Consider the following 19,953-nt stretch of genomic DNA (forward strand, 5'->3'; position numbering starts at 1 on the left):
ACCGGAAGTCAATGAAAGTTTCCTTTGAAATAAATAAAAATTTTAAAAAGTTGTATAAATCTGTTTTATTTCTATTTGTTTTTATATTGCGATAACTGTAAGAATGGATCTGTCAGAATATATTATTCCAATTAAAATGTGGTATAATATATTCTGATAGTTCCATTCTTTCGGATTAATTAATAAAGAGTATCGCCACCCCACCCAGCTAAAAATTCAAATTTCCCGCTATAGAGAATGGTAGAATTTTAAATTTCCCGCCAGTTGACGTCATCGCCACTTCAGCGCCCTCTGCCCCTACTTCGCAGGTACTAAAGAATTTGAGGGGTACACTTTTTTCTATGAAGTTCCGCTTCTTCTCCTTGTGAGTATAGTATTCGTTGCATGGTATCGTTTAACGTTTTTAGCACAAAGCTTCGTGACGATAAACGCAATGTGCGGCCGCGGCATTACTACGTGGTGTGCACTCAGAGTTTGGATTTACGTAGTATTCGTAGTAAAGTAACTAATAATATAAATAATTATTCTGATCTGTGGTTTGGATTGCTATATTTTGCGAGTTGACAAACACATCACTATCCTTATCGCGCCGCGCCGCGCGCGTACGGACTAGTGACTGGCCACAACTTGGTACTACTCATAGACTTAAACTCGGCGCGGCGAACCTTGATCCCTATGACACTGACAGTTAATAACATTGTAGTGGCGTCACCATTAAATTAGGATCTTATTGGAGGCGTCTAAAAATAACATTTATAAATTTTACGTAAGTGTATGCTATAACAATGATATTCCGTTGGAATTTTTAACAATTCTTAACATTTACAAGAAATTATCTCAATCTGAATTTACGTTTACGTCTTGCAAAACTTACGTCGTGTGACATTTAACGATTATGTAAGTTTTGCAGGACGTACACGTAAATTCAGATTGAGATAATTTCTTGTAAATGTTAAGAATTGTTAAAAGTTCCAACGGAATATCATTGTAATGGCATAAAGCTACGTACAATTTATAAATGGCATTTTTAGACGCCTCCAATATGACCCTAAATTAATGCTGACGCCACTACAATGTTATTAACTGTCAGTGTCATAGGGATCAAGGTTCGCCGCGCCGAGTATAATATAATAAAGGTTTATGGTACTACCATAGAGTATACATTATAGCAAGCTATAGAGTGCTTCTAACAAGGTATGAACTGTAAGCACGAGTGTGAACATATTTTCCTATAAGCGTCAAACGATGGCGCATGGAACATCACTAGACTTGCGTTATACGTTTGACAAGTATCTATAGAACTTCTGCTTACGATCGGCACAACGGGGAACGAGCGATGCGCGCGCTCTATAGCTTGCTAATGTATACTCTAAGGGTACTACTAATATATATTCTGTGCCACAGCCCACAACTACTGTCTACTCGTCACTCACAGATTAGGTACTAGTATATATTTGTAGACTCGTCACTCGACCACTCGTAACTCGTGAGCAATGAGCACATCACTCATTGCCACAGAGATATACTAGTAATCTGTGGCCACAGAGTACGGTAGGTACTTTATTTTAAACTGGAACTCATTCATATATACTAGTAATCTGTGAACTCATTGCGAACGCGTTCTTGATCTGACATGGTGGTGTGTACATTTTATTATCGTAAATTAAATGTTTAGATACCCCTAAACGGTTTAATAATATGTGTGTATAACTAATCGTTGATACAATAGAATACATAAAGTAACAAAATGAGTGCCAAAAGAGTGTGTGATACAAAAATTCCAGACGAAGAAACGACAGATTCTGGTTATCTGTCGGGACCCTTGAGCTCGCAGCTGTTATCGTCGGATGATTTAGGTGTAGAAACGGAAAGAGAAGACAATGAGAGTGAAAGAAGAGAAACTGGAAACCCTGTAGACGATAGTGATAAAAAAGTGATAAGTGAAAGTGAGTTAGATAGTGGTTTGGATTTATCCGAGAGCCTTTCCCATGTTAAACTTGACGAAGATACGGAAACGCAGCATGAACGACCTGTTATCATCGAACCAAAACAAGGAGTCCAAGACATCCCACTTAAAATTCTGTTTCAGCCTGATGAAGACGGTGACACGTGAGTATTTTGACGAATTTTATACTAACATTTACATGCTACCCATTTTTAGGTACTTACTTATAAGCTCTTTACTTAAGTCCTTGATAATGCAGTGGTTTATTTTTAGGGTTCTGTACCCAAAGGGTAAAAACCCTAATTACTGAAACGCCCTGATTACTGAAAAATAAGGGACCCTATTACTGAAACTTCGATGTCTGTCCGTCTGTCTGTCCCAGCAGTTGTTTCTGTAAATTTTATGACAAATAACACTTATGTATCTTTAATATGCAAAAAACTTTTGTGGAATTATTCTTCATTCTATTTATATATTATTCTTCAAAGTATAACAGATTTCAAGTACTATGATGGGAATCATCACAATTCACATCAAACAGCACTCTTTATCTTCTATTGGATAACTGGCACTGCGTAATACCTCGATTGTGGGAATCGTAGACACAATAGATTTTCAATTGTTATGCAGCAGCCGGGTGCCGCTTGGGGATTAATGGGTTAATAATAAAATTATAGTTAAGTAAATAATTAAGGCAAAAATAGTGTTTTTGTATGGGAGCCCCTCCCATACATCATTCAATTTGGTACCATGTTCACAAAAGTGGTGACCTGATGAAGGGATCCATAAGTAATCAAGGGAACTCCTCAAAATTGATATGGAAATATGTGGTTTGATTTTGTCGGAAGTATTCTATGCATATATTAATTATATTCTAACAACAAACTGTAAGGTTTTGCACCGAGGTGTATTTTATTACTTTAAGGTATATCCTGTAAACTAAAATTAAAAAGAAAAATGCTCATAAAGTGTGAAAAAAAAACTGGTCCAACGTAACATGGCTACAACAACTATTAGCATTGTATTTACATATGAGTGGTAAACCCGAGGCCTTTTATCAATAACCTATCTCTTAGAATTGTTTCAATTTTTCGTTTACTTTATAAAAAAAACTAGTCTTGTCATGGATGTTAATTAGATATATATATATATATATATATATATCTAATTAACATCCATGACAAGACTATATATATATATATATATATATATATATATATATATATATATATATATTAGACCGGTTCAAAAAAATCGACTATTTTTTTTTTTTTCAAAACCCGCAGTGAAATATCTTCCTAGTAATGAAAAAAGAAGCCTGTGAAAATGGGAGCTCTTAATATCAATTTTGAAAGGTCGCTCATCGTGAATTTCTATTTTACGTTTAAATAACATGGGAAATTTTTTTTTTTAAATTTGGAATTTTACAACTCATTTTTGAATTAACATGTCGGGATGAGCGATACATATTTTTGAAGGAAATTGAACGCTCTAAATAAATTGTCTCTTATGTTTTTTCTGTAAGTTCACTCCTTCAAAAGTTATTCGAGTTTAAAATCCAACATGTAATCAATTCAACTTTTTTTTTAATTTTTCTTAAATATTTCATAATTATTATTGAAAAAAAAAAATTTGGCTTAAAATATTGAATCATCAAGTTTAACGTCGTTGATAAAGTAGATCTTTATGATTCTGCTATTAAAAATAGTTGACTTTTTAATTTAAAAAATCCGAAATTAATTCTTTATTTGAAGTTTACAAAAAATTTGGATTGTATGTACATAAATTTTGGAATAATGACCAACTGTGGTTTATAGGAAATGTAGTGCACTTCTTTACCGGTGAAATAGAGATGTGCTGTAATATCAACTTACTTTTTCGGTACTGTTGCTCAATTGTTGTTCTGGTTCCTAGCTGTTTGTTATAATTACGATTTTGATGTATAATAATTTAAAAATATTTCACTTTTTAATAATTATTGTATCATTTTATTATAAATAATGGAACAAAATGTATACTTGATTGGTGAAATGAATGAAAATTTTATTGGACGTAAACTGCCCACAAATGGAGAGGTTATGTGGTATGTATGTAGGTATTTAGAACATGATACTCTAAAATTTGATGCTTTCATTTCAATAAATAAAAAAAGATTATTCCTAAAGTGTCGTCTTTTTATTAAAATGTCATTGTTGGATTATTGGTATTCAATTGTTGTTAGTAGCATTTCATTGTTCATAGTTCTGATAGTTAGAATCAAAATAGTAAATTTTATCAACTGAAAATAATCGTGTTAAACGTAAAGCTATCAACTATACAATTAATAAGTGTACAATAATTTTTTTTGAAGATAAGTATTATTATTATATCACAATTAAGGAAAAAAACGTTGAATTGATTACATGTTGGATTTTAAACTCGAATAACTTTTGAAGGAGTGAACTTACAGAAAAAACATAAGAGACAATTTATTTAGAGCGTTCAATTTCCTTCAAAAATATGTATCGCTCATCCCGACATGTTAATTCAAAAATGAGTTGTAAAATTCCAAATTTAAAAAATTTTTTTTCCCATGTTATTGAAACGTAAAATAGAAATTCATGATGAGCGACCTTTCAAAATTGATATTAAGAGCTCCCGTTTTCACAGGCTTCTTTTTTCATTACTAGGAAGATATTTCACTGCGGGTTTTGAAAAAAAAAAATAGTCGATTTTTTTGAACCGGTCTAATATATATAACAAGATATTAAGTTGAATTAATAATTTAATATTTTTTCTGAATAAATAAACATTCTAAAATTAATAAACTAATAACTATTTTCACACCTCCATTGTGGGTATCGCAGATACTATTGTATCTGCGATTTTCAATTGTTATGTGTCAGCCAGCTGCCACTTGGGGATTAATGGGTTAATACTTAACAGCGTTGCCAGATTTTTTTTGTGCCAAGTCGGGACTTTGGAACTTTTTGAGTAAAAAAGCGGGATTCTTCAGTCAAAAGTGGTACAAAGTAAAGAAAGGTATAAAATCAAAAGTTTTTTAGATTTTTTTATCTTTTTATTTGTGTTAAAATAACATTTAGTGACAATAGATAGCTAAAGTAGCCAAAGAAAATCCACACCTCTAGCTCCCACACTCTTATCTTCCGCACCTTTCTTTCTCAGCACGCTGCACATACGTTCGGGCTTTCCTAGAAAAGCGGGACTGAGCCTGTCCCGCGCGGGACATTTAATTTTGATGAAAAAATCGGGACGTCCCGCCAAAATCGGGACGTCTGGCAACGCTGATACTTAATGACATTATTATTAAATTGTTTTTTCCTGTCTTAGGCAAGTTCACATTGCTGCAGTCCATGGATGTGAAAAGTCTGTGGGAACACTTATCAGGGTGTGTCCTGACAAAAGATTATTGGATATACCAAATGACTATGGACATACACCGCTGCATCTTGCAGTCATGAGCGGACACCATGCGGTAACCAGGATGTTAGTACTGGCTGGTGCATCGCTGGATGTGCGAGACAGAGTCGGAGAGACACCCATACATAAGGCTGTTCATCACACAAAAACAGGGCAACACATAAAGTGCCTGCTTGCTTTACTAGCACCGGCGCCCGAACTCTCAAGACAGCAGAATTCAGCACTGAACCAGAAAAATTATAATGGTAAGTACTAAATATTAAATTATTAAAATGTTTCGGTAAAGGTTTACAAACCTACCCAAATTTTTTTGGTTCAATAATTATAAGTCGACGGAGGCCCGCTACGCGGGGCTCCTATTTCTGGATGGTTCACAATAAAATAACCACAATGGCAAAGGCTTATCGCCGCCGCCATCTAACCTAACCCAATTCCAGTCGTATTGGGCCAACATTGCTATTAATTAAGTACATAAGAATTATAATATCCCACCAAAAACATTTTCATATAAAATGCCAAGATGAGAACAAGTTCGTAGTGTCAAAAAGTTGTGAGATCTCATGTAGAGCCAAGTTTCTAACCTTACATACTCACTACTTAGCCCTAAATCTAAAAACCTTAATTTTACACTAAAGCGCGGCAAAATACTTGATAATAATATAATGTGTCAGCCGCACGAGAAGAATCTAAAAATTCTACACATTAGTCAAAATCGGTGGCCTGGCCATTTTTTAGGGTTCCGTACCCAAAGGGTAAAAACGGGACCAATATACTAAGACTTCAATGTCTGTCCGTCTTTCTGTCTGTGTGTCTCCAGGCTGTAACTCAAGAACCGCTATAGCAAGATTTCTGAAATTTTCACAGATTGTGTATATATCTGTTGCCGCTATAACAACAAATACTAAAAACAAAATAAAATTAATATTTAACAGGGCTCCTATAGGGAATTTATTAAAACCACGAGTTAGAAAATCTATGGTGCGTCGGAGCGTTCAATAAGTTGAGTGTCACTTCGCGTGCGACTTGCGTGCGGCTTTGGTTGCGACTAGGTTGCGACTGTGGGTCCCGGGGTGCCGGGCTAAGGGCCTGAGCCCTTTCCTGTGGGAACGCTCTTTCAGCACCTAATCTTTATTTATCGAAAGCATACAAATCACAAAGTGTTAGCAATATTTCAAAACAAATACAAAGAGCTTATTATTTAAACTTACAACATAGACCATGCATTCAACACTGTTTCTTACACAGAAATAATTCTAATAAATTATCATAACTTATGGCCTATGGTGTAGTGCGTCGCCTACAATCTGCCTCCTTAGTGCTAACTAGTTGGCACTACAGCTATCCTATGATGCCAGTAAGGCGACGCGCGTCACAGGTCTGCGCAGCACACCGGTGCGTGTGCGCACATCAACAATGCGGACTCGTCCGTCGCGGCCCGCGTGGGTCGTGCTTACAACTGCAACCCCATGACGCCAGCAGTTACGTTTCTGTCTCGTTCGACCTACAGTGACCTCGAGTGGTCCAAAAAAATCTACTCCGGTGCCGGTGTAACCAAAGGGATGTCTATTATCTACTGCTACCAAATGTACAACTCGTTCCTCACATTTCGCGTCATCTAACATCTGTTTAAAGTTACGGTCCTTGGGCCATTGACCTTCAGGTAGCCTCAAAAACAAAAGGCCTTGAAACCAGGCACTCGAATACTCCATTGGGGGCGCGTCATCACGGGTGGCCACGTCGGCGACGTTGCTCGCGGTGGGCACGTGACGCCATTCGCACGATTTAGTAAGTTCGTCTATTTCACCTAAACGATGGGCTACATAAGGTTTGTAACTACGAGGATCGCTTCGAATCCACTGGAGGACCGTGCTACTGTCCGTCCAGAAGTAACGTTTCCCGGGCTGAACGTCCTTGTGCTCGCGTTGTATAGCTCCTGCGAGCCGTGCGCCTAGAAGGGCGGCCTGTAGTTCCAGCCGTGGAATAGATATCGGCTTCAATGGGCTTACTCTAGATTTACTAGCTACAAAACTAACTAGTACACGTCCGTCGGCACGTGTCAAGCGCCAATAAATTACAGCAGCGTAAGCTTTAGAAGAAGCATCGCAAAAAATATGCATTTGTTTTTCAACTATGTCGCACTCATTTTTTGTTGTATTGTTGAAGTGCGTAAACATCTGTTCGGCTGAGTAACAATGGGTCCACTCGTGTGCGTTGCCGTAATATCGTGGAATTCGAAGTGAGGGCAGGCACTTCAAATCTTTCAGCCAGTTGAGCCATAAATTATGCTCCTCGGGTCGAACGCGGCAATTCCATTCGACTCCGCTACGATGTACATTTTGAAAAATAATTTTACCCTTTATTATGAACGGGGAAAGAAAACCGTGAACGTCATAAACGGACATTATAATACTTAACATTTGAGCTTTAGTGGGTACTTCGGTGCCATCTAATACGTTTGGCGAAATTCTACTTAAAGCTAATTTGAAACTGAACATATCGTCGCTCGGATGCCACATCAAACCGAGAGTACGTTCAGCTGTGTTCGTAGCTCCGTTTTGTAACTCGATAGCGGCGGGCGCGAGCGCCGCGCGCGGTACGGTCTGCAGCACCCGTGTGCTGTTGCTAGACCAGCGAGTTATCTCGAAACCACCTGACTTGTGGATCTCGGTTATTTCGCGAATTAATTTAACAGCGTCGCTTTCGCTGTCGCAAGAATGCAAACAATCGTCCATGTAGTGGTCGTTCAATATCACACGAACTGCCTCGGGGCATTCTTCAATATATTTGATCGCATTTTTATTTTTTATATATTGTGCGACAAATGGTGAGCATGTAGCTCCAAATAGCAAAGTTTGCATTACGCAAATTTTTATACGATCATCGGGGCTCTCCTGCCAAAGAAAGCGAAAAACATTTTGATCTTCGGGTCGTATTTTAATTTGAACAAAGAAATCTTTAATATCTGCAGTTAGAGCGATTCGGTGTTCGCGGAAACGTAACATAATGCCTAGTAGGGAATTGTACAAATCGGGTCCCGTAAGAAGGAAATCATTTAGGCAGACACCATTAACTTTACCTGCGCAATCGAACACTAGTCTAAGCTTGTCGGGTTTATTAGGATTTTTAACTCCAAAATGCGACAAGTACCAGGTGTTACTGGGTGCGGGTTCGTGGTCGGCTATTTCACGCGCGTAGCCGTTATCAAATAGTCTCCGCATCTCTCTACGATATTTATCTGCGTACGTAGAGTCAGACTTAAACTTTTTAACTAAGTTATTGAGCCTTTTTCGCGCATAATCATACGTATTGGGAAATTCCAATTTATCTTTCGTGAAGGGTAAACCTACCTCCCATTGATTACCTACATGTCGTGCAGTTTCATCTAACATACGCACTGCTCTTAAGTGTGCCGTATTTTCGCGGCGTAAGGTCGATACTCCTATCGAGTCTAGTTCGAATGATTGTTTAATTAAATTATTTAATTCTGTAATGTTCCTATCGTGTTCCTCTGAGTGAGCGAGATGAGAGGTGTAGCCGTTCACGGGAGTGTGAGCGAGACCGATGCGGCCATGAATGGACCAGCCTAGGAGGCATCTCGTAGCATATGGTTCCTGCTTGTTACCGTGCAGAATCTCAAGAGGGGCGATAAGAGAGTAGTTATCCTGACCTATGAGTAGACGAGGCACTACACATTCGTTACAAACTTTGTCCTTAATTTTTAACAAATGATTGCATTCAACATTTTTAACAGAAGACAAATTTTGCTTAGGCAAATTCAATTTGTTAACAACACGTAGAGTTACATCAAAACTTTTATTTTCGAAAGCTCCAGCTATAGTAGCGGACACTTTAGGTACATCAGATTGATATATTTCAATTCCAAAGGCATCAATAAATTTTATGGGGCTAGACTGACAAGTTATAAGACCTAAATCACTCACCAAGTCCTTATCGATTATGGATATGGATGCACCGTCGTCTAGTAACGCGAATGCACTCACCGTGCCCTTTGGGCCACTGAGATTGACTTTCACAACTTTTAGTAGCACTTCACTATTTACTTGGGGACCGGCGTCGGCGACGTCGGCGGCCGGGCTCGCGGGGTCGCCCGACTCGCGCCGGGCGGCGGCCAGCTGGTGCGCCACGGTCTCGTTGCACGCTGACGATGACGACTCGCCGTCGGCCGTCTGCGGCTCGTAGGTTGCCGTGCTCGCTGTAGCCTCCTTGTTGACTGGGGGCTTCTTGAAGTGTAAAAGTCGGTGATGCGACAGTCCGCAGTTATCGATGTCGCACAGAGGTGCGGGACATGCGGTCTTCTCGTGTCGCTTCTGCAGGCAGCAAAAACATAGGTATTTTGCTTTCACAAAATTCCATCTGTCCTTTCGCATTGCTCTATTGAAAAATCGGCATTCGGCAAGTAGATGCGCAGATTTTGAGCAGAACGGGCAATTTTTCGATGCCGTCGGTCGAAAGGTCTTCGTTGCCGTCGCGAGTACAGGGCGATTGTAGTACATAGGCTGCCTCTGTTTCTCGTCCGGCTTTGCTCGTCCGTGTGGCACCGGGTCGGGTTTCCGGTTGTCTCGCAGGTGAGTAACTCCGACTGTCGAGGCCACAGTAGCTTCTCGTTTTAGAAATGTGGCCAGTAGCTGCAGTTTTGGTACGCTGCTAGCTAGCTTGTCGTAAGCGTAGTCCGACCACTTACTTATTAAAACACTCGGCAGCTTGGTGACGATTGACGTCAGTAATTCAGGACTGCGTAGATAATCGTGCTGATTGAGTGTATTCAGCGTCGCAACACAGTTATTAACTTTCATGGAAAAGTTAATAATATCATTGTGATAATTATTCGAGAGTGGCGATAATTTTCTCATTTGTGCAGTGAGCTGTTGGACGATTAAGTCTGGGTGTCCAAATCTGAGCTCTAGCGCCTCCATTACAATAGCTGGCGAGGTGCCGCCGATTAGCAAGTCGGTGACGGCTTCCTTGGCCTCGCCTCGGAGCGCTCTGCGTAGTCGCCATAAGTTCTCGGAGTCGCTGAAATGGCATACCTGTGTAGATTCCTCGTAGGAACTTTTGAAGTGTAGCCATTCGTTACATTCACCGCTGAATGTCGGTAATTCTCGTGGGGTACATAGGCGTGAGAGTAGTCGTTCGTCTTGATGTTGTTGTGACGAGATCATGATGTCTTTCAACGTGTGAGCGAGCTGAATAATTCCTCCGGCGTCTGGAGCAGTAGCCCGACTAGGTGCGCATGCGTTTGCGCTAGGTGCCGGCGCCACCTCCGCTGCCGTTGCTGCCGCCACTGGTGACGGCTGTTCAGTACGTTCCAGCCAACTCTCAACGTTGCATTGACTCCCGTCGATGTTAGCAGGTTCACTACATCTGGAGGAACTCTCGACCAAGGCTAAGTCACATTCGAGCCTCTTGTCGATTAGTTCCATGGCTATTTTAGCCCTTTCTTCGGCTGCCGCTAGTTCCAACTGTTTTCGCCTCAGTAGAGACGATGACGATATTGACACATTAGACTCACTTTTCACATTGTCCGACTTAGATATTTTACGCGATTCTGGTTGTTTGTGACAATCTCGCGACAACACGTGCTCCGAAGCGCTTTCGAATTTTTCTAACAATTTAGCGCGGGATCTAGTTGTACGATGCATTGTATTAGTTCGAGATCCGGCTCGTATGGACCAGAAATTATAGGGAATTTAATAAAACCACGAGTTAGAAAAACTATGGTGCGTCGGAGCGTTCTATAAGTAGAGTGTCACTTCGCGTGCGACTTGCGTGCGGCTTTGGTTGCGACTAGGTTGCGACTGTGGGTCCCGGGGTGCCGGGCTAAGGGCCTGAGCCCTTTCCTGTGGGAACGCTCTTTCAGCACCTAATCTTTATTTATCGAAAGCATACAAATCACAAAGTGTTAGCAATATTTCAAAACAAATACAAAGAGCTTATTATTTAAACTTACAACATAGACCATGCATTCAACACTGTTTCTTACACAGAAATAATTCTAATAAATTATCATAACTTATGGCCTATGGTGTAGTGCGTCGCCTACAGCTCCCATACAACAAACGTGATTTTTATGCTATTTTTTGCTCGATATCAATAACTGCAACACATAGGCACTTGAAATATTGACGAAATACTCAGTTATATTTGTACTTTAATAATCAATAATAAAATTTTAATAAATTAAATAATTAAGGGGGGCTCCCGTACAAAAAAACACAATTTTCAGCCTATTTTTGCTCGATTGAGGTACGGAACCCTGCGTGCGCGAGTTTAACTCGCACTTGGCCGATTTTATTATTAGTTACGGTAAATACAAAAGTTATTAAGTACAACTGAAAAGTAATATTATATTAAGTTCAAAGCACATAGCATGACGAATACAAAATGGCTAAGCCACCGATTTTGACTAATGTGTAGAGTTTTTAGACTCTTCTCGTGCGGCTGACACATTATATTATTATCAGGTATGTATTTTGCCGCGCCTAGTGTAAAGTCTAATAAAAATTGCCACATATTACGTTTTTTAAGGTTCCGTACCCAAAGGGTAAAAACGGGACCCTATTACTGACTTCGTTGTCTGTCCGTCTGTATGTCTCCAGGCTGTTACTCAAGAACAGTAATAGCTAGAGAGTTTAAATTTTCACAGATTGTGTAATGTGTATATCTTTTCTTCTTCTTCTTCTTTTTTACTAATGGCTCCTTTGTGAGTCGTGTATATCTTTTGCCGCTATATAACAACAAATACTAAAAACAAAATAAAATTAATATTTAAGGGGGCTCCCATAAAACAAACGTGAATTTTGGCCTTTTTTGCTCTATGTCAATAATAGCAACAGATAGGTACTTGAATTTTTCACACAATTCTTAGTTTTATGTGTACTTTAATATTTAATAATAATATAAATATATAATAAAAAATTATGAGGGGCTCCCATACAAAAAACACAAAGAACAAGGGGCATTTTTGTATGGAAGCCGTACCCAAGCTGTAGCACATCCACACATAATATATGAAATGAAAGGGCTTGAAAAGTTGAATATTTTATTGTATGACGAAAAATCTCTAAACCATGGGAGAAAAAAGTTAACGAGGGTAGAAGGTAAGAAAAATTACAAAAAAACACCCTGTATTATTGCATCAATTTATAGTGTTGCTAGTAAGGAATAATTTCTGGAAAGTAATTTTGAGAATCGGTCCACAAACAGCGAAATAATCATCAAAAATATCTGCTCGATGCAAAATATCACGAAAAGTACCAATAATTGGGTCATAATGTGATGACCCATGGTATAATTGTGGTTGTGATGATGATGATCTACCAAATTAATGTATTAGCTTATACTTTCAGTTGTTTAAAAAAGCCCAAAATCCCCGAACCAGTATCTATAAGGATTCAAAAGCTCTGTTCGGTATCTTCGGATCCAGGGTATAACCTGGTGCGGAATCATACTTTTTGGTAGCATTTACCTCAAATGCTTCAGAAAAAATCAAAATCCCTATAAGTTTCCATACAAATTTCAAGGAGTCCCCTCGATTCCTCATGGATCCCATCATCAGATCACCACTTTTGTGAACATGGTACCAAATTCGGATTCAACCCTGTACAACAACAAAATAACTATGAAAATCGGTCTACAAATGGCGAAGTTATGGTTGAACATACAAAAAAAATATATACAGACGAACATATAACCTCCTCCTTTTTGGAAGTCGGTTAAAAATAATAACGGCCACTATTAGTACATTAAACTATTTTATTTTAACGCTCAGTACTTTGCATGGTAAAGTTGTGATTATTGGTAATTATTATTGTTAAGTTCTTGTATGTTAGTACAAATGTTGTATCGACGTAAGGCAGCTGATATGCGTCACATAACTCACATACAGTTCAATCGGTTTTTATATTATCATAAATTATATTATACCTAGTCTTGCCGTAAATACTGAAATAAAGAAAAACATTTTTTTCTATTGCAAATAAATTTTATTACTTACTTTCACAGTCTGGTAGTTTAATACATAAAATATAAAACAATTTAAAATATTAAAAGCTTATTCAAATTGAACTTCATTGGCTGCAATAACGGCCCTTAAACATTGTGGCCAGTTATCATTAGAAACTCGAACTCTTTCCATGGAAAAATTCTTCACTGCCAGTCGTATGGATTGACTCCAAATTAACACGGCATTTACATCAAGCCATACTCTCTAAAACTGACCAAAAATCATAATCCAGCGGATTAAGGTCGGGACTAGATGACGACTAGTCTTCAGCTCTGATTAAGTCCGAAACGTTCGTTTCCAACCAAGACTGCGTGGATCAAGCTTTATGACCCGGCGCCGAGCTTTGTTGGAAGGCCCATTCTTGGTTATTGAACTCGATGTTGCTAAGGGGCTTCACTACCTTCACAAGAATGGTATCTTCATACACTTGTGTCAATGTTTTGATATATTTTTCACAAAAGTAGGTTTGTCCTGTCTGTACATAACTAGGTAGGCTTTTGGGTTGGGTCGCTAGTATTTATAATTTCCTATCATTCTATTCCCCATCCGCATCCTCTAAATTTGCGCGTGACACTTCCTCTTCCTCCTCCTCTTCCTCATAATCACTTCCTCAACAACCCTAATTAAAATGTTGCTTAATTGTAAAAAAATCTCATCCGTAAACAACATTTTTTGTGACCTCCCTTTGCGTACCGCTTCAGTAGTTGTTTCGATTTTACCACCATATTCTTTTTAGGGTTCCGTACCCAAAGGGTAAAAACGGAACCCTATTACTGAGACTTCGATGTCTGTCCGTCTGTCTCCAGGCTGTAACTCAAGAATGGTAATAGCTAGAGAGTTGAAATTTTCACAGATTATGTATTTACGTTGCCGCTATAACAACAAAATATACTAAAAACAAAATAAAATTAATATTTAAGGGGGGCTCCAATACAACAAATGTGATTTTTTGGCCTTGTTGCTCTATATCAATAATCCCAACAGTTAGGTACTTGAATTTTTCTCAAAGTCCTTAGTTATATGAGTACAATATTTCAAAATAATATTAAAATAAAATAAAAAATTAAGAGGGGCTCCCATACAAAAAACACAATTTTAGGCCTAATTTTGCTCTATAATGGTACCTAGTAGGTAGAACCCTTCGTGCGCGAGTCCGACTCGCACTTGGCCGATTATTTAAATTATCAGTTAGGAAATATCCAGTACGTGTCTTGTAGGCTGAAAGTCTTAAGTCATCATTTAAAATACGCGACATGGTTTTAGGTGCTATCTTCATCTCGTGAGATAAAACCTTTTGCTTTCGAACCGATTTTTTTCGAATTATTATTTCCCTTACTGCTTTAACCACCTTTTCCTCACGAACACTGCGTGGACGGCCAGATCTTTTTCTGCCACAAGCAGAGGAGGTCTCATTGTACCTTTAATTAATGGCCCGATACACAAATATTTACTAAGCGTATGGAGAGATTTAAAAATGACATTGGGCTCCATACCTACTTTGTGTGATGCAATCACAGCGATTTGGTTTTTTTGATCACCCCACTCATACATATTGTAAAATAAATTGGCGCCAAAATGAGAAAACACAATAAACAATCATATAAAAATTACAGAATCCTAATTCAAATGTAATAAATAAATAAATAAACGTTTATTCAGTAATCTGGACATTACACAAAGTTCTGTACATTTAAATTTAAAAACAACACACAATACAAGTAGCTTGATAGTAATCAGAAACACAAAAAATAATAATTGCCCTTTGACCTCGCCTTGTAGATAATTTTAATGTGATAAAGTACATATCAGCTGTTTTTGTCTAACTTGCAGATGAACTCCAGTGCTTACCACGTTTCATAGTAACAAATTATATTAGGAATTATTCAAATGTTACTTTCTTTTCGAAAGACTGCCCCGTAGACAGGGTTATGCTTTTTAGGCACTAGGTAGGGTCCATCAACGCAGTAATTTTTGATAGAAGTAAACAAGCTAATAATGCAGACGTAGTTATCCTTGCAAAAAAAAAAAAAGAACTAAAAGAGAAATCTACAATTGAGCCAAACGCTAGGTTTTGCGCCGCGCCGCACCGCTGTGAATGCAATTCATCATACTGTAACAAAATAATCATGCTTAGAAAGTGTTTTAATGATCGTATAACGGATGCCGAAGCGACACACGGATGCAATGTGGTTTGCCTTCATCTGGGCATTGTCCTCTGGAGCCCATCAGGTCTCATCAGGACACGAGCTAACAATGGCGGCGTCATTCAGAAAAAAAACACTAGGATCTAGCGTCTAATTGATGTGGAAAACCAGTTTACTGACGCAAATCCATTACTTTTCATTAAAACCATATTTGTTACTTCATTGATGGTTATGGACTATGGTCAGTTATTTTTCTTCTGACACATTTATTCCGACGATATAAGGAGCATTTTGATAGTAACGTAAAGAGGTAAGATAAGTAGGAACGGGCTCTAGACCGTATTTTATTTATGTAGGTGTTCCAAAGTTCGCGTGACGCTTCTATCTCCTCGTGACTTCTAAATTTAAAATCTCTATGTTTTCGCATCTAGTCTAGCCAGTGACATGTGCAGGATTTTCACTAAGCTGCCAAAAACCTAAAAATTACGGATTCTAACGTAACCAAAATTACCAACTCGCTAAAACCCTCAAATAATCCAAAAAATAACGAGGAAAACCCCAATACTGCTAAGATGTTTATTTGTAGGTTTGGTTGTTGACAAAATGCTATTTTAGATGTGATAAATAGTCGGCCAATAAACTTTAAATTTTACAAACCAGCTCTGCGGTGAGGCAACAAAGTCTATCGCCAACTTTTTGTTTGGAATCATCAAAATGCTAAGCGTCTATCGGTGCCAGCATCGAATATTAAGTAGGTGTCAAAAACAATTATATAATACGCCCTTCACACAACCTTAAACATCTAAAAATGCGAGTTAAAATGTTGATCTTTGTCGGGTTTTCCAGCGTTATACAACGCGCGTTTGCGGCCGACTTTCGACCGACTTAACGCATTCACGGTTTTACCCATCACTCCGGCCTTGTGTGGTAGGAACGGTTACGACAGCGATTCACACTTAGATTTGACATTTAAACGTAGCCGTTAGTACAGATTAAATATGGAACAAGTTCATTTCCTCATTGGTCTCGCTTTCTTTAGTAAGGAAACGTTCTCATAATCTGAATGACAACATGCGATTTATAGAAGCTATAGTAATTTGAGGTTTTGATATAAATTGTTAAGCCTTAACCTATCAAGACCCATAAGGACACCGGTGACCGCGACAACAATAGAATAACAATAGATTTCCAAGAATCTGTGATCGAAGGATAGCATTCTCCGCCCATTGTCCTATCATCGTCATTGCCTGAACCTGATGCATCGAATGAGGTGATCGTTTTTATTTGCATCCGTTTGAGGCCATTGCCTTTGGTAAAACTTGGTAAAACTTTGGTAAAACCGACGCATGGCATGGGGTCATTACCCCATGCCATGCGTCGGTTTTACCAAAGTCAATTGGTCAGCCTACGGCGGTCGATCTCTCGATGGGTATTCCCGACATGTGGGAAGGTGAAAGCAGCGTTATCCGCCGACCGAACCATGCTATGCGAACAAAACCCGGGTTTTGCCCATCTTAATGTCAGATGTTCCGTCGCGTTTTTATGCGAGGTCACTAAGTTTTCAAGTTTTGTTTCATTTGAATATCCGCCGAGCGCCTATAGTAATTATGGATAAAGGTGCTTCCTACAGTCTGTCGCTTAAATAAAAAAACCGGCCAAGTGCGAGTCGGACTCGCGCACCGAGGGTTCCGTACAAACCTGCAAGGTTTACAAAGTAACTACTTAAAATTTTAAGCTTTTCGGAATTTTTCTGTTACCTGTGCTGTAAGCTATTGCTTCTTACCAAATTTCGAGATTCTATGTCAACGGGAAGTGGTCTTTAGGTTTTAATTCCCTTGCGTGTAGTTGCGAGTTTCAAAATATGCGGTATCAATGGTTGTGCTTTTGCGTTTTGCGTTTTTGCGTTGACTTAGATTTTTTTTTTTTTCACGGGTTAAAGGCATTTAGATCTAAGTATTTGATATGAATTTCAACTTGATAGCTCTACGCGTTCATGAGGAAAAAAGTAATAAGTTTATATTTATTAAAAAATATATATTTTGTAATGTAACTAAAAATTTAAGGTTTTCGGAATTTTTCCTTTATGTGTGCTATAAAACGTTGCTTCATGCCAAATTTCAAGATTCTAGGTCGACTGGAAGTACCCTTTAGGTTTTGATTCCCTTGCGAGTACTTGCGAGTTTCAAAATATGCAGCTTAACTTGCTGTTTCTTTTGATTGCGTTGACATAGAAGTTTGATTTTGTTACAGCTTAAAGGTATTATAGACCTGAGTATTTGGTATGAATTTCAATTTAATACCTCTACGCGTTTATGAGGAAATGGGTAGTAAGTTTAAAATTATTAAAAAAAAAAATATTATGTGATGTAACTAAAAATTTATGGTTTTCGTAATTTTTCCTTTATCTATGCTATAAGATGTTGCTTCGTACCAAATTTCAAGATTCTGAGTTCACGGGAAGCACCCTGTAGGTTTTGATTCCCTTGCAAGTGTCGAAAATTTGCGGCATAAACGGCTGTATCTTTTGATTGCGTTGGCTTAGAAGTTTGATTTTTTCACAGCTTCAAGGGACAGTAGACCTGAGTAATTGATATAAATTTCAGCTTCATACCTCCACGCGTTCCTGAGAAAAAGGGTCTTGACAGACGGACGGACGGACAGACGGACAACAAAGTGATCCTATAAGGGTTCCGTTTTTTCCTTTTGAGGTACGGAACCCTAAAAACCAAGGATTACACGAAAAGATAGGTGAATTTCAATCAAAACATTTCTAATACTTAGATGACATTTTTAATTTTAAATACTAGATCTTTCACAACACCTAAAACAAGTAGTAGTGCCGTAAAAAACAATTATTGATGGGGAAAACAAACGGCAATTTAAAAGCGTTTCGGCCAAACCCAGGAAAACCGCAAGACTTAGACAATGTGTCTTTACAGTGAACCTTTGGTTTCTCCCCGAGAAAGCGATTCGAATGTATTGCCGGAAATTCCCACGTTCGCTCTAATCCAAATATTACATCATTAGGTATTGTTTAACTATGCAATTTTTTTTGTAAATGCAAATATCTTATACAAAGAAAATAATACCAATTAAATACGAATAAAACGTTCTTCTGCTTAACGACTACGCCAAACATAAAATTACGTGGTGTTTTTGTAATGTTGTTTGGAATTTCCAAAACTACTCAATTATATAATTCTCGCTTTATACGTATTAATAAAGCAATAAATAGGTTTAACCTTAAATAGTAAATATGTATTATGTGCTTGACATTATATAAACTGTAATTAAAACTTCGGTCGATGAAGCTTTTTCAGCTTTTGAACGTTAAAAGACTAGCATTTCGCAAATATAATAATTATAGCCCTTTAAGGATTTTATATTTGGCAGAAATATACCAATCCTCTTCCTTTATTAACCCCTATTGGGGGAACCAGAAATTAGAGTCACCCAAGGGTTTACACGAGGCTTGTTCATATTATCGAATAATGACCTCTTTCACTGATGGGTGAACGCGCTCTAATTGGGTTATCTTTAAAAAAACCGGCCAAGTGCGAGTTGGACTCGCCCATGAAGGGTTCCGCAGCAGCAATAAGGTTTATTTCTATGAAATTAAAAGGTTTTTGATTTATTTTTATATTTCAGTTGATTTAATCAAAGTTAAATTGAAGTTTACTATTTATGACGTACAAAAAAACTACTTGCTAGATCACGTTCAAACCAATTTTCGTTGGTAGTTTTTATAGTAATGTACATCATATATTTTTTTTAGAATTATCATGCCCCTACTTTAGAAGTTAGAGGGGGGGGGGGGCACATTTTACCACTTTGGAAGAGTCTCTCTCGCAAACTATTCAGGTTAGAAAAAAATGATATTATCCATAGATACCCCACACGCATAGGTTAGATGAAAAAAAAAATTTTGTTTCAGAAGAAGACCCCTAAAATTTTTAATATTTTTTTCATTTTTGTATCAAAATCTTAATGCGGTTCACAGAATAAATCTACTTACCAAGTTTCAATAGTATAGCTCTTATAGTTTCGGAGAAAAGTGGCTGTGACATACGGACGGACAGACAGACAGACAGACAGACATGACGAATCTATAAGGGTTCCGTTTTTTGCCATTTGGCTACGGAACCCTAAAAAACGTGACCAATTCTGTAAAGCCGTTGGCAGTAAGCCAACACTCATGGCGTCAGTTTATCATATGACAAATTAAGACTCCCACGAGGTTGGAGAACTTTGCACCTCATGGGCAGCTTGGAATTACCGATGACAACACGCCGAGAGCGTTCGCAATATATCAGGTAGGTTTTTCGCGAAACATCGACTCATTTGTGGTAATCACAGTAAAAAATGTCAAAACCCAAGTTTAAAAACCCAATAATGAATCCCCCGCTAAAAAAACTAAAATA

General features: G+C 38.1%; 1 protein-coding gene across 2 annotated transcripts in view; it reads left to right on the forward strand.

The window, feature by feature from the left end:
* The first annotated feature begins 1,610 nt into the window (after positions 1 to 1,610).
* LOC121737771 (NF-kappa-B inhibitor cactus-like) overlaps positions 1,611 to 19,953 on the forward strand; it is a 32,399-nt gene continuing 14,056 nt past the window's right edge. For both annotated transcript variants that reach the window (XM_042129476.1, XM_042129469.1), the window contains exons 1-2: positions 1,611 to 2,109; positions 5,276 to 5,610. In XM_042129476.1, the coding sequence (XP_041985410.1) occupies positions 1,748 to 2,109; positions 5,276 to 5,610 (697 nt within the window). In that variant the 5' untranslated portion in view covers positions 1,611 to 1,747. The remainder of the gene's footprint in view (positions 2,110 to 5,275; positions 5,611 to 19,953) is intronic.

The sequence above is a fragment of the Aricia agestis genome, chromosome 2, assembly GCF_905147365.1.
Source record: "Aricia agestis chromosome 2, ilAriAges1.1, whole genome shotgun sequence".
NCBI classification, from domain to species: Eukaryota; Metazoa; Arthropoda; class Insecta; order Lepidoptera; family Lycaenidae; genus Aricia; species Aricia agestis.